Raw genomic sequence first — 14,375 nt, 5'->3', positions numbered from 1 at the left:
CACTGGCACTGCCAAGGATAAATGCCCTCTGTCTTACTGGGAGAAGTCACACCATCTGTCCATCCATCTGTCTGACGCAGCTTTCTGGTTCCCCGTGCCTCCATCATGTCTCGGACCCCCTCTGGCAGCCCTGCGGATCATGAGCCCTTTTTCCTGGAATACCGATGCCACCCGGTGCAGCAGGAGCCCCCCAGCCCCACCTCCCCCCTCAGGAAGCACAACTCCACCACGGCGCCCAATGCCACCTCACTCTCGGCCATGGGCTCCCCCACCTCGGCTGAGCCGCGCCGCATCGTCCTCAGCACGGACAGCCCGGCCGCGCTGAAGGTGGGAACCCAGCAGCTGATCCCCAAAAGCTTGGCCGTCTCCACCAAGACCAAGAACAACCCCTCCCGGCACCAGAGTGTTGGGGCAACCGGGTCCAACCGGGACCCCCCGGGCACTGACCCCAAGAGGACGTCCGTCCCCAGCATCTCCCTGGAGGAGGAGGTGGAGGAGGATGGAGGGGGGCTCCTCAAGCGCAACCTGAGGAACATGTCCTACCGAGCGGCCATGAAGAGCCTGAGCACGGAGCCGGAGTTGGCCAACACCACCTCGTTGCTGAAACCTGGGTCAGAGGAGAGCAGTGCCCGGCGTGACCGCAGCCCCGGCAGGAACAAGGTGGGTTTTGCACCCACTGTCACCTCATTGTGGGTCGAGTGGGGATCAAACCCCCCTTTTTCCTAGTGCTGGGAGGGTCTGCAGAGCCTTTTTCCTCCAACTCCTGTCCATCGCAGAGCTGAGTGCACCCAGCATGGAGCTGGCAGGGCTCGGTGATGTGGTTTGTGCCTTGGGAAGCCCGTGTGTCACCAGCAGGTCTCTGGGGAGCCTGGAAATTACCAACGTGGCTTTGGTGGGGGGTGAAACTGGCTGCTCCGGGGCTCCCGCTGGCTCCTGGCAGGCAGCCGTGGGCATGTTTGCAGGGAGGGGTTGGCCGGGTGTTGTGGCTCCAGGGTGGGGGTTGGTTGTGCACAAACATGGGTGAAGCCAGGTCCGGGGCAACGGGAGACTCCAGGTGAAGGCAAAGTCCAGGTGTGAGACGGGGAGATGTGAAAGGCGGCGGTAACGTGGAGTGGTTCAGATGGTGACCCCGATAGCGCGGGGTGAAGGCTGAGTCACCTCAGTACAGCAAACACGGGCTCAGACAGAAATGGAGTGGAAGGAACAGGGTGGTACACGCTGACTGGCTGCCCAGGTGACTTCTCCTCCTCCTCCTCCTCCTCCTTCCCGGAGGAGCTAAAAGGTGTATTTCTGGCCGCAGAAAATGAGTCGCCGCAACACGTTCTCCTCTTCTTCCTCCTGCAGAGAACCTTCGGGAGGAAGCGGGTGCAGAAGCGCGGCGGCTCGTTCAAGGACCGTGAGTGCTGCTCCCCAGAGCTGCGGTGTCCCCTCTGCCTCACAGGGCACCCGGGGCTTCCCAGCCAAGTGAACCCCTCAGAGTCCTTTCACAGAATTACATGGGGTTGGAAGGGACCTCTGGAGGTCATCTCCTCCAGCCCCCTGCCAGAGCAGGGTCCATCCAGAGCAGGTCCCACAGGAACATGTCCAGGCGGGTTGGAATGTCTCCAGAGAAGGAGACTCCACCACCTCCCTGGGCAGCCTCTTCCAGGGCTCTGCCACCCTCACAGGAAAGAAGTTCCTCCTCATGTTTAGGTGGAACTTCTTACATTCAAGTTTGTGCCCGTTTCCTCTTGTCCTGTCCCTGGGCACCACTGAAAAAAGACTGGCCCCATCCTCCTGACACCCACCCTTGAAGTATTTATAGTATTTAAGTTGATCAGATTCCCCCTCAGTCTTCTCTTTTCCAGACTAAAAAGACCCAAGTCCCTCAGCCTCTCCTCGTAAGGGAGATGCTCCAGGCCCCTCATCATCTTTGTAGCCTCTGCTGTCCCCTCTCCAGCAGTTCCCTGTCCTTCTGGAACTGGGGAGCCCAGAACTGGTCCCAGTGCTCCAGATGGGGCCTCTCCAGGGCAGAGCAGAGGGGCAGGATGACCTCCCTTGTCCTGCTGCTCACACTCTTCCTGATGCCCCACTGGCCTTCTTGGCCACCAGGGCACCTTGCTGGCTCACGGGCATCCTATTGTCCACCAGGACTCCCAGCTCTTTCTCCTCAGAGCTGCTCTCCAGCAGGTCACTCCCAACCCGTCCTGGTGCAGGGGGTTATTTCTCCCCGGGTGCAGCTCCCTACACTTGCCTTTCTTGAAGTTCATGAGATCCTGCTGCGTCTCCCTGGCCTGGGGACAAGCTTTTGCCTTGTTTCCCCCCCAGCAGCCAGGGGAGCGTGCCAGCCCTGCCTTTCCCACTCCCTGGGGTGGGATGAAGCTGCTGAGCTCGCAGCTGCAGGGCTCCCAGCTTTGCTTGTCCCCGGGCAAACACGGGAGAGCTGTGGGAAGCTCTGGGGAGCTGCTGGTTAATTGGGGCTGTGCAAAGTCCGACCTTGGTGAGGAGGTGCTGGCTGGGGCTCCTGGCCAACGGGGCAAGGCGGTGGGAAGGGAATCCATGGTCCCCAGCTGGGAGAGGCTTTGCTGACCTCCTGCCTTTCCCTCTGCAGAGCCCCGGCTCTATCAGGAAATCCGTGAGAGAGGGCTGAACTCCGTCAGCCATGAGTCAGATGAGGATGTGCTGGAGGAATCCATCCCAGAGGAACCGTCCCCGTCGGGCACTGCTATCGTGGTGCAGAGCTATCGCCCAGCACAGGTCACCTGGAGCCAGCTCCCGGAGGTAGGAACAGCAGCTTGGCCCCGAGAGTCCAAATGCCCCCTCTTGCCCTGGCCATGGGCTGCTCCTGTGCTCGTGGTGTCTTGTGGCCACAGCTGAGTGTGTTTTCAAAGCTGCCTGAGCTGCCAAACAAGCCATGAGTGGGTAGTTCTGCAGCCCTGGTCTTTGTGGTGGGATGTTCTGGGGTTGTCCAGCCCCGGCTGGGACACGCAGGGGCCTGTCCAGGCTGGTTGGGTGCCTGTGGAGCTGCTGTGGTTGTGCACACCCAGGGATGGGGGAAAGGCAGATGCTCCTGCTGGACACCTGGGCTTTGCCTGCTGGCCCTGGGGGAGAGTGATCTCCTCCTGCGGAGTGGCATCAGCCAACTGCCGTGGGCTGTGGAGCTGTGGGAGGTGGTGGGGCAGTGGGAGGTGGTGCTACTGCTGGAGATGGTGCGGTGGGAGGTGGTGGTGGTGGTGCGGTGGGAAGTGGTGGTGCTGCGGTGGGAGATGATGTGGTTGGAGATGGTGGTGCTGCGGTGGGAGATGCTGCGGTGGGAGGTGGTGGTGGTGGTGCTGTGGTGGGAGATGCTGCAGTTGGAGATGCTGGTGCTGCAGTGGGAGATGATGGTGTGTGCTGGGAGATGGTGCAGTGGGAGATGCTGCTGCAGGAGACGGTGCTGTGGTGGGATCTGGTGGGCTGTGCAGGGCTGGACCGCACTAGAGGGCGTTCAAGGACCATCGGTGGGGGCGAAGGCAGCGGCTGATGTGGCCTCTCGCCCGCAGGTGGTGGACTCAGGCATCCTGCAGAAGATCTCCCCCGAGGAACGCAAGCGGCAGGAGGTGAGAGGAGCCTTTGGGGTTCCCAGGAGTGCAGTGGGGACACACGGGGCTGAGTGTGGGACCTCTCATGCAGGGGATGGCCCAGAGCAGGGCTCTGGCTTGTGGTCCTGCTGCCTTGAGAGGAGCCTTTGGGGTTCCTGGGAGTGTGGTGGGGACACATGGGGCTGAGTGTGGGACCTCTCACGCAGGGGATGGCCCAGAGTAAGGCTCTGGCTTATGGTGCTGCTGCTTCCAGCAGCTCTGGGACTGGGCAGTGCTGGGAGGGCTCACCAGCTCATCTTGGTGGGGAAAGCAGGCAGCTCCTTCGGATGCTGGTGGAAAATACCCACTGGAAGGGAAAACATCTTAGTGCTGTGGCTTATTAATGCCTGAGTGTAGTAAAACATGCTGTAGTTATGGTGTAGGTTATGCTGAAGTTGGTGTAGGCCAGGCAATGCATGAGATGATCCAAGGAATGCTTTACTCTTGGAGCAAAGACACTTCCAGTGGCTTCGTGCCAACCGAATGTAAATAAGATACAGCACGTTTTAATTCACTGCCTTGGTTAGTCAGTTTGAGCTGTTACACCTTCACTGCCCTGCTTTTTTTTTTTTCTTTTAAGTGGTGGTGCTGCGGTGGGAGATGATGTGGTTGGAGATGGTGGTGCTGCGGTGGGAGATGCTGCGGTGGGAGGTGGTGGTGGTGGTGCTGTGGTGGGAGATGCTGCAGTTGGAGATGCTGGTGCTGCAGTGGGAGATGATGGTCCGAGAGTCCAAATGCCCCCTCTTGCCCTGGCCATGGGCTGCTCCTGTGCTCGTGGTGTCTTGTGGCCACAGCTGAGTGTGTTTTCAAAGCTGCCTGAGCTGCCAAACAAGCCATGAGTGGGTAGTTCTGCAGCCCTGGTCTTTGTGGTGGGATGTTCTGGGGTTGTCCAGCCCCGGCTGGGACACGCAGGGGCCTGTCCAGGCTGGTTGGGTGCCTGTGGAGCTGCTGTGGTTGTGCACACCCAGGGATGGGGGAAAGGCAGATGCTCCTGCTGGACACCTGGGCTTTGCCTGCTGGCCCTGGGGGAGAGTGATCTCCTCCTGCGGAGTGGCATCAGCCAACTGCCGTGGGCTGTGGAGCTGTGGGAGGTGGTGGGGCAGTGGGAGGTGGTGCTACTGCTGGAGATGGTGTGGTGGGAGGTGGTGGGGGTGGTGCGGTGGGAAGTGGTGGTGCTGCGGTGGGAGATGATGTGGTTGGAGATGGTGGTGCTGCGGTGGGAGATGCTGCGGTGGGAGGTGGTGGTGGTGGTGCTGTGGTGGGAGATGCAGCGGTTGGAGATGCTGGTGCTGCGGTGGGAGATGATGGTGTGCTGGGAGATGGTGCAGTGGGAGATGCTGCTGCAGGAGAGGGTGCTGTGGTGGGATCTGGTGGGCTGTGCAGGGCTGGACCGCACTAGAGGGCGTTCAAGGACCATCGGTGGGGGCGAAGGCAGCGGCTGATGTGGCCTCTCGCCCGCAGGTGGTGGACTCAGGCATCCTGCAGAAGATCTCCCCCGAGGAACGCAAGCGGCAGGAGGTGAGAGGAGCCTTTGGGGTTCCTGGGAGTGTGGTGGGGACACATGGGGCTGAGTGTGGGACCTCTCACGCAGGGGATGGCCCAGAGTAAGGCTCTGGCTTATGGTGCTGCTGCTTCCAGCAGCTCTGGGACTGGGCAGTGCTGGGAGGGCTCACCAGCTCATCTTGGTGGGGAAAGCAGGCAGCTCCTTCGGATGCTGGTGGAAAATACCCACTGGAAGGGAAAACATCTTAGTGCTGTGGCTTATTAATGCCTGAGTGTAGTAAAACATGCTGTAGTTATGGTGTAGGTTATGCTGAAGTTGGTGTAGGCCAGGCAATGCATGAGATGATCCAAGGAATGCTGTACTCTTGGAGCAAAGACACTTCCAGTGGCTTCGTGCCAACCAAATGTAAATAAGATACAGCAAGTTTTAATTCACTGCCTTGGTTAGTCAGTTTGGGCTGTTACACCTTCACTGCCCTGCTTTTTTTTTCTTTTTTTTTTTTCAGGCCATGTTTGAGATCATCACTTCTGAGTACTCCTACATGCACAGCCTGAGCATCCTGGTGGGCCACTTCATGAAGTCGGAGGAGCTGAAGGGGACCATGACTCAGATGGAGCACCACCACCTCTTCTCCAACATCAACGACGTCCTGATGGTCAGCACCAGGCAAGTGGGGGCCGTCGGTGTGGGGTGGGGACCAGAGGAGGGACTCTGGAGCTCCATTTATGTGCCGTGTTAAACCAGGCATCCCTTGGATTTGTTGAAGAGACATCCCACCTATTGCCCTTCTTCCTAGTGCCAAGTCTTTGCTCCCCTGCAGTGCCTTCCTGCTGTTACATGCTCGGGGCCTGAATATCTTGTGGGAGATGGTCTGTTACCCTGACACCCACTGTTTTTAATGGTTTATAATGGTGGTGCTCAGTTGTGTGGTTGCCATCAGGCGCCGAGAGCTGGCTGAGCCGCCGTCCCTGTGCTCAGGACACTCCTCTTTGCCTGGAAACTCCTCCTTGGGTGGAGGAGGAAAAGTGAAAAAACTGCAATTACCCCTTCAAAGAGCCAGGGTGAGCGTGGCCTTTGCACCCTGGGAGGTGGGGAGCAAACGCCTTGGGAGCGGGTGCTCAGGGTGGCTGGGATCTGTGTCCACGTGGGAGAGAGGAGGAGGAGGAGAGCACGGGCCTGGGAACTGCTGCGGGGGCGTTGAGGGCTCGTGGCTTCTGCAGCCAGGCAGCAGTGTCCCGGACAGGACAGAAGGGAATATTCCTGGAGAGACCAAGTGGAGGAGGGATCTCATGTGGGTCTGGGTCTGGGGATGCTCCAGAGCTGTGTTCCCCATCCCTGGGGACATGGGGGTCCCAGCTGCGTGGGGCTGACCAGGGCCTTGTCTCCTCTGGGAAAACCGGAAAAGTTGCAGTGGGAACATCATCAAACATCCCTCTGTTTGGTTTTTGTTTGGTTTTTTTTTTTGGTTTATTTTTTCCTGGCCCTGATGAGTCATGTAGTGAAGTTCTTTGAAACTCTCTCCTTAGCTTCTTCGAAGACTTAGAGAAGCGGCACCAGGAGAACCCCCTCATCCCTGACATCAGTGACATCGTGGAGGAACACGCCTCCAACCGCTTCAGCCCCTACATCAGCTACTGCTCCAACGAAGTCTACCAGCAGAGGACTCTCCAGACGCTGCTGTGAGTACAGCTGAGCTCCAGCCTTGGGCTTGCAGAGGGGTTGTCCAGGAGGGCTTTCTGCTGGGCCACAGGGGTGGCCAGCTGGCTGCAGATGGGACCGGGACCTGCCTGTGGCTCCCCCAGCCTCTGGTTGTTTCCTTTTCCCTAATCTCCTTTCTGAGCAGAGTTTCTCCTAGAGCTCAGTGTGTCGGGTGATGAGGATGCAGTTTGTGTTGCACAGTAAAGGATGGGGATAAGTTGGGGAGATGCCACCACGTACTGAAGGCGGATGGGTCTTGCCAAGGTCAATAACACATACGTGGTCTGTTAGGGACACGTATGGAAGTTGTTCAGCTCCAGATCATACTGGTGGTACAGGTCAAGTGTGTTTGCTGTTGGTACATCTAAGGCTTTACCTGCTTTTTGATGGACTCATCATACTGGTGGTACAGGTCAAGTGTGTTTTGCTGTTGGTACATCTAAGACTTTACCTGCTTTTTGGTGGACTTGACACCTCTTGATGCTTTTCCACCCACCCACAAACGGATCAGTCCCTTCCCACCCCAGGTCAGAGCTCAGGCTGCCCTTGGGCACCAGAGGTAGGGCCCTCTCTGCTCTGCATTGCTCCTGCATGGAAAGCTGCTGGAAAAATCCTGATAGCTGAAGAACAAAGTTAATGGAGCTTTCTTGTCCTGTTCCAGAACCGCAAACCCCTTATTTAAAGAGACCTTGAAACAAATTGAAAGGAAACCAGAGTGTGGAGGCCTGCCAATGTCATCATTTCTCATTCTCCCTATGCAGAGGGTAACTCGGCTTCCCCTGCTGTTAGATGTAAGTAAGATACACGGTGGCATCGCTTGGCACCTCTGGAGAGGTGACAGTGTTACACCCTTCTCTGCTTTCCTGAGCCCGGGACTGTCTTCTGCTCGGCCTTCCATCCTCCTGGGAGCTGAGACTGGGATGTCCCAGCCTCTGTTTGGGATTTATTAGATCCAGAGTGATCTGCTTCTTGGTGGGTGTCAGATGTGAATAACCCTCACGTCTCAGCACCGTCCACCTGAATGACACAAGGTTCCTCTGTGCCCCCTGCTGCATCTGGGCACCCAGAGAGGGGTGGCACGAGCCTCCTGTTCGATTAATGGTCGGGTGGTCCAGGAAGGGAGAGCAGCTTTTGCACAAGCTTCACCGAAATCTGGGACTGGGAAGAGCAAAGCTGCTGGACTTGGGGTTCCAGTAACTGCTCCCGGTCTGTAATGGGCTGCAGGAGACGGGACCAGGGGGAATGCCCAGCACGGGGGTGGTGCTCAGGCACAAATCTGATGGTGAAGCCCCAGCAGAGACCAGATGTGCAGCTAAACCTTGCTTTGTGCCTGTCCTGCTGCCAGGCTGATGGCAGGGGACGGCTCGAGCCGTGTCACATCCCAGGGGAGCGGTTGGTGCGCAGGCCTCTGTCCCACCGTGTCACTAAAGCGCCTTGTCTTGACGTTCTAGACTGTCTGTCAAAAAACAAAAGCATGCACTGCAGCGTACGGAGCTGCCACCAGAGCTCTGAAAGCCATCAGCAAGGTGAGGCCCCATGCCAGACCCCACCTTTCCTCCTTCCAGCCCACTGCTCTCTCACTCCAGTGACGTTCTGGCCTCTGGTTTTTCCTCCCTGTGTGGGTTCACTCGGGATTTCTCTGCTCCAAGTGGCTGCTGGATCCACACATCTTCCCCCTGGCTCACCTTTGCCACCTCATCTTGATTTTTTCCTTTTTCTTGCCATCTTTTCTTCTTTCCTCTTTGGCCCATCTTTTGTCCTTCCTTTCAACGTCGCCTTCTCCATGAGTGATGTCCCTTCTGAGAACCTCCCTCGACACTTACTTGCCATTTCTTTTTGGAGATTTAGGCAGAGAGGAGCAAAGAAAGCAAAGAGCAAAGCGTAGAGGATTGAAGGAGCAGTGGGAGCAGTGGCAGTCGTGTTCCTGTCTCTCATCTCCATCTGCTTTCCCATCTGGTGGTCACTCACACATGATGATGCACCACGGAGATTGGTGGTGGTGGCTCTTTCTTTTGTCCCCCTAAAGCCTGTCTGTGTCCCGCTCGCTCATCCATTGGGGGAACAAAACGCACAATTCCCCCCAGTTGGGCCACACTGGACCAACCTTTTCTGGACTGGAGGGATGGCTGGTGGTGGCACCTTCTCCGAAGAGCCATCACGAGGGGACATGGTGCCACAGGGCTGCCCGCTCAAAGTGGCATTGCCTCTCCTGCCTGTGGAAGGCTTCTGCCCTCCCTCCACCTGCCTGAGCGTTCACCCTCCTGTCTTAATTCTGATTAATTCTTCCTCTTCATACTGCTCCTCGGGGAAGCTCGATCTTGGCGTGGTTTGGACCCTCTCCAGGCAGAGGAAACGTGGAGTCTCTCTCCTGGAGATCTCTGGTGGCAGGAGAACCTCCAGCTGCCTTTCCCCAACCCCTTGGCCGTTTCTGCTGTTGAGGGAAGCACCAAGTGGGCTCAGCCTCCTGCCATTCCCCCCTTCCCTTGGGGTTGTTCTTCTTTTTCCAGTTGGTTAAGAGCTGCAACGAGGGAGCTCGCAGCATGGAGAGGACGGAGCAGATGTACACCCTGCAGAAACAGCTGGAATTTGGAATCCTCTTCATACTGCTCCTCGGGGAAGCTCGATCTTGGCGTGGTTTGGACCCTCTCCAGGCAGAGGAAACGTGGAGTCTCTCTCCTGGAGATCTCTGGTGGCAGGAGAACCTCCAGCTGCCTTTCCCCAACCCCTTGGCCGTTTCTGCTGTTGAGGGAAGCACCAAGTGGGCTCAGCCTCCTGCCATTCCCCCCTTCCCTTGGGGTTGTTCTTCTTTTTCCAGTTGGTTAAGAGCTGCAACGAGGGAGCTCGCAGCATGGAGAGGACGGAGCAGATGTACACCCTGCAGAAACAGCTGGAATTTGGAAAGAAGAAGGTGAGATCTTGTGGAAGTGGTTGGGGAAAACCTTCTGGGGTGTGCAGTGAGAGTGGCCCATCCCAGGCATGTCAGACCTGGCCCAGGAACCCTTCCAGCTGCAGCATCACTGCTGCCATGACCAGCATCACCCCTCCATGCCCCAGGAGACCAGTTTTTCCTGCTGTTGTCTTAAACCTGCCAGCTTGGAGGGTTCAGCAGGGTGGTCCTGGATGATCCACGCTCCCTCACAACCCTTCATTTCCTCCTCTACCTCACGCTGAGCTTTCACCTCCTGCACACGGTGGTGAGAGCTGGACTTGCCCTTGACACGAGGAGGTTTCTCCTGGTGGCTCAGCTGGCAGCAATCTCTGCCCACCTCCTGGAAAAGATGTGATGTGTCCGTCCCGACTGACCCCTGCAAGTTCAAAGACAGGTTGTGAACTTGATTTTTGCCTGCTGCCTGTGAGACAGACAGTGAGCCAGGCTTTCTGGGGATCCGTTTCAGCCTTTCCCACTGATTTCTGCGTCCCGCTGGCTGCTGAAGCGGGGGGAGCTCTACCTCCTCCTCTCAGAAGAAGCCGGCATCTTCCGCCGAGGCGCCGGCCGGCTCTGCTACCTCTTCTTGTTCAACGACGTCCTCATCATCACCAAGAAGAAGAGGTAAGTCTTTTGGGGGGGGTGGGGGGCATCCCTTCCTTTCCCTGCATTACAACAAGAGGGATTAAAAATCTCAATCTCCCCATCTCAACGGGGGTGGGGGGCATCCCTTCCTTTCCCTGCGTTACAACAAGAGGGATTAAAAATCTCAATTTCCCAAGCAGCGTGTAGCTTAAGCAATTCTTGAGATTCCCCTTTTTTTGACCTTTATTGAGGTGTCCCTTGTTAGGCAGAAGGGAAGTGCCTGGATCCACAGCACTTGACCCACCTTTGTGGGTGGCCAGCAACTCCACAGAGTCATGGCCCAGCCTTGGCCATCAACCCATGTCCTCACCATGATGGTCACCTCGGTGATGCCCACTGAACTCCACCCCCTGGGGCTCTGAGCTGGTGGTGGGAGGGCGCTTGGTCCCTGCTGGTGGCATCCCCTCCATGGCTGAGATGCTGGTCCTGTCTTTGCCACAGCGAGGAGAGCTACACTGTCATGAACTACGCCACGCTGGACCAGGTGACGGTGGAGAAGATGGAGAACGCCGACCCGCCTTCCCCCCCTCCCAGCAAGACGGGGAGCAGTGCCCCGTCCCGTGGGTACCTGCTGCGGGTGGTGATGGAGAGGGACAGCGAGGGCCGGCGGGAGGAGGTCGTGCTGTCGGCCGAGACGCTGTGAGTGGCCCCGTGGGGTGTCACAGGGGGCACCTTCTTGCTTGTGGGACAAAATGGGACCCTGGAAACTGCCCCCCCCAGAGGCTTCTGCAAAGCGCCTTTCTCTCCCTACTTGCACAGGCTGTTTCCTTCTCTTTTATATTCCCCATATATTCCCCATATATTCCCCATATATTCCCCATATATTCCTTTTCCTGGTGCCAGTTAAGCAAAGTGGCCGGGCGATGTGTGCATCGCACTTGTGATACGTCTTTGTGTTGCACGACCCAGATGCTTGTCCAGTCTGACTTCCCCTGAAAGCCTTCATCCTGCTGGGAATTTCCCAGCTACCTCTGGCAACACGGATGCTGCCTCTAAGGTTTCCTTTGTGATCTGGGCTTTCCCTCTGCCAGGAGTGACCGTGCCCGGTGGATCGCGGCGCTGATGCACCGAGAAAAGGAGAAGCCTGACACCACTCCTAAAGGAGGTACCGGGATGCTGGAGGTCAGGGGGTGAGCGGTCGTGCTGGAGCCTGAGCGTTTCCAGGCACAGGTTTTTACCCAATTCTTCCCCGCTCCTGCTGGAGAAGGGGCTGAGGATGTCGGTCCATGGAGAGAACCCACTTGATAGAGAGGAGAATGTGGCTCATTAGGAGTTGCCTCCTATGAAGTTATCAGTCACAATAAGCCTTCAGGACATTCCCTAGGAGGCACAGGGAAATTCCAGGAATGCCTCCAGCTGTAAGAAGAGATTTGGCTTCCCCTCCCCACGTGCTTGGAAGGGGCAGGAGGAGTGAGGAGGGGAAGGGAGTGGGGGGTGCCAGGCTGTGGCTGCCAGCCCTGCCTGCTCACTGGGTCCCTGCTCTCCTCCCCAGAGCTGAGCCAAGTGGAGATCACCCGTGCCTACATGGCCAAAGAGGCGGATGAGATCTCCCTGCAGCAGGCTGACGTGGTCCTGGTGCTGGGCGGCGAGGATGGTGAGTGTCAGCAGCTGGGGAAGGCTCCCCTTAGGCAGAGCAATGGTGGTGGGGTCGGGGGACTGGAAAACTGGAATTATGGCAATTTTCAGAAGCTTCCAGGAAGCCCTGGGCTGCTGGTGGGGTCCGTGTTGCCGGCTGGTGCTGTGTCCCAGCAGATGACAGTGGGTCCCCTTGGAGAGGCTGATGGAGGTAGCACTGCCATGGGTGGCTGGTGCGTAACCCATGACTCCTGTACTCAGGCTGAGTACAGAGACCATGAAAGTGAGAGAAATAAGCCCCAAAACAGGCAGTAAATCAGAATTTCACTGAATTTTTAGAGTTGGAAGGGACCATAGTCCATCTAGTCCAACTCCCCTGCTAAAGCAGGACCACCCAGAGCTTGTCAGAGCATGTTACTCAGGAGCATCCAGGTGGGGCTTGAAAATCTCCAAAGAAGGGGACTCCACACCCTCCCTGGGCAGCCTGTTCCAGGGCTCTGTCACCCTCACCATGAAAAAGTTCTTCCTCATATTTGAGTGGAACCTCTTCTGTTCCAACTTGTGCCCATTGCCCCTTGTCCTCTCACTGGCAACCACTGAAAAGAGTCTGGTTCCCTCCTCCCTCAGCCCGCCCTTGAGATACTTGTGGGCATTAATAAGGTCTTGTAGGCATTAATAAGGTCTGATAAGAAACCTGATCAAACCATCAGGTTACAAACCCCAGCAGAGCTTCCCCTGGCCCCTCCTTCCACCTGGGTCCCCGGGGAGCTGTAGGGATGTTCCTCCTGGTGTGACCAGCTTGAGATACTTGTAGGCCTTAATAAGGTCTTGTAGGCCTTAATAAGGTCTGAACTCTGTTCCTCCCCTAGGCTGGTGCTGGGGCGAGCGGCTGCGGGACGGGGAGCGGGGCTGGTTCCCCGGTTCCTGTGCCCGGGAGATCACCAGCCGCACTGCCGTGGAGTGCAACGTGCGCCGCATGGAGCGGCTGCGGATAGAGACCGACGTCTAGGTGGGCAGTCGAGGCAAGGTACCTCTGGCCTGACTTATTTCTGGGGGTCCTCAAACCCCCTCCCCAACCCCAGACTGAGCCCACAAGGAAGAAGGGAGCGAGAGATCCTTCCTCCTTGAATTTTGTTTGCCTTGAGCAGTCCTGGGCAGCAGATCTTATCCTTCAGGATGGGATTTTGGAGTGGTGGTGACGGCAGCTAATTAATATGAGTCCTGGCACCCGAGCGCTCCCAGCCAACACTAATGACCTGGGAGAGGCTTCAGGAAGCGGCCACGGTGTTGGCTCGGGTTGAAAAGGCTGCGCCGTGTCCTGGGCTCTGTGAAGGGCCTCGTGCTGCAGCATCTCTCCCTGCCAACCTCTCAGAGGCTGCACTTGTGTGGGAAGAGCCAGGGCATGGACAGACCATACCTCAATCAGGAATTTTTAAGAACTTCAATCTGCACGCTACGCTTGACCCTCCTTTTCCCTCCTGTTTTTTTTTTTTATTTTTTTTATATTTTTTTCAGTCATGGGGGTTCAAAGCCCATCCTTCCCATGGCAGAGTGGTGCCCTCTCCCACCCTTCTCCCCCAGAATTAGCACCAAAAAGTGATTAATGAAGAGGGCTGAGGCAGGGTGATTCTTTTGTCCCAGCTGGGCAGCTCACAGCTGGATTTTTCCTGAGCCAGATGTTTAATGCTGCGGGGCTCAGCCTCACGGAGGGGAATGATTTTGGGGTGAGGCAGTGCCTGGGTTGGGATCCACAGGGGCAGCAGTGCTGTAATGCCTCTGTTTTGATTAAACTGTTAAAGGATGAATTGGATGAACAATAAATTGATGGATCCCAATGAAATGTGTGTTCTCCTTGCCCCAAAGGGAACTGCACCCAACCTCAGCAGTGCCGATGGGTCCCTGTGTTAGACCTGGTAGTGGTGACACCGGTGTCCCCGAGCACAGCAGCAGATTGGGGCCAAGGAGCCAGATTTCCCCATTATGAGCTCTAAAAATAAAGCTTCAGGTTTATGGCAGCATCTTTCTGGCCTCTACTTGCTCTTGACATACGCACATCTCAGGAATGATACTTCAGAGTCGCTGACTAAAAACTGGCTGCACAAATGTAAAAGCAGATTGGGGCCAAGGAGCCAGGTTTCCCCATTAGGAGCTCTAAAAATAAAGCTTCAGGCTTATGGCAGCATCTTTCTGGCCTCTACTTGCTCTCGACATACACACATCTCGGGAATGATCAGAGTCACTGATTAAAAATTGGCTGCACAAATGTAAGTGTAATTGACTGGGAGAGAGCAGATAAATAGAAGGTCAGTGAGGCTTTCTGTTTATTTCTCTTAACTGTGGATGGAAGAATTATATTTTTTTCCTCAGTGCTAATTTAGAGGAGATAAAACCCATAAAAGAGAGACACCAGCTGCATGAAAACAGGAGG

The 14,375-nt window shown here is 56.6% G+C and overlaps 1 protein-coding gene across 1 annotated transcript; it reads left to right on the top strand.

Annotated features, from left to right (window-relative positions):
* Positions 1 to 90: 90 nt before the first annotated feature.
* On the top strand, positions 91 to 13,432 carry ARHGEF16 (Rho guanine nucleotide exchange factor 16). The gene is made up of 14 exons (XM_014959759.1): positions 91 to 660; positions 1,345 to 1,396; positions 2,591 to 2,760; positions 3,522 to 3,578; positions 5,609 to 5,769; positions 6,630 to 6,782; positions 7,463 to 7,592; positions 8,253 to 8,327; positions 9,617 to 9,709; positions 10,197 to 10,351; positions 10,814 to 11,011; positions 11,404 to 11,477; positions 11,865 to 11,966; positions 12,817 to 13,432. Exons 1-14 carry the CDS (start codon positions 106 to 108, stop codon positions 12,954 to 12,956), a joined length of 2,115 nt encoding a protein of 704 aa, XP_014815245.1. The 5' UTR covers positions 91 to 105; the 3' UTR covers positions 12,957 to 13,432.
* Positions 13,433 to 14,375: the final 943 nt, after the last annotated feature.

The sequence above is a fragment of the Calidris pugnax genome, unplaced genomic scaffold (genome assembly GCF_001431845.1).
Source record: "Calidris pugnax isolate Ruff unplaced genomic scaffold, ASM143184v1 scaffold484, whole genome shotgun sequence".
NCBI lineage: Eukaryota > Metazoa > Chordata > Aves > Charadriiformes > Scolopacidae > Calidris > Calidris pugnax.
Note: the sequence above shows the minus strand (reverse complement) of the source record. Positions and strands in the feature narration are given on the sequence as shown.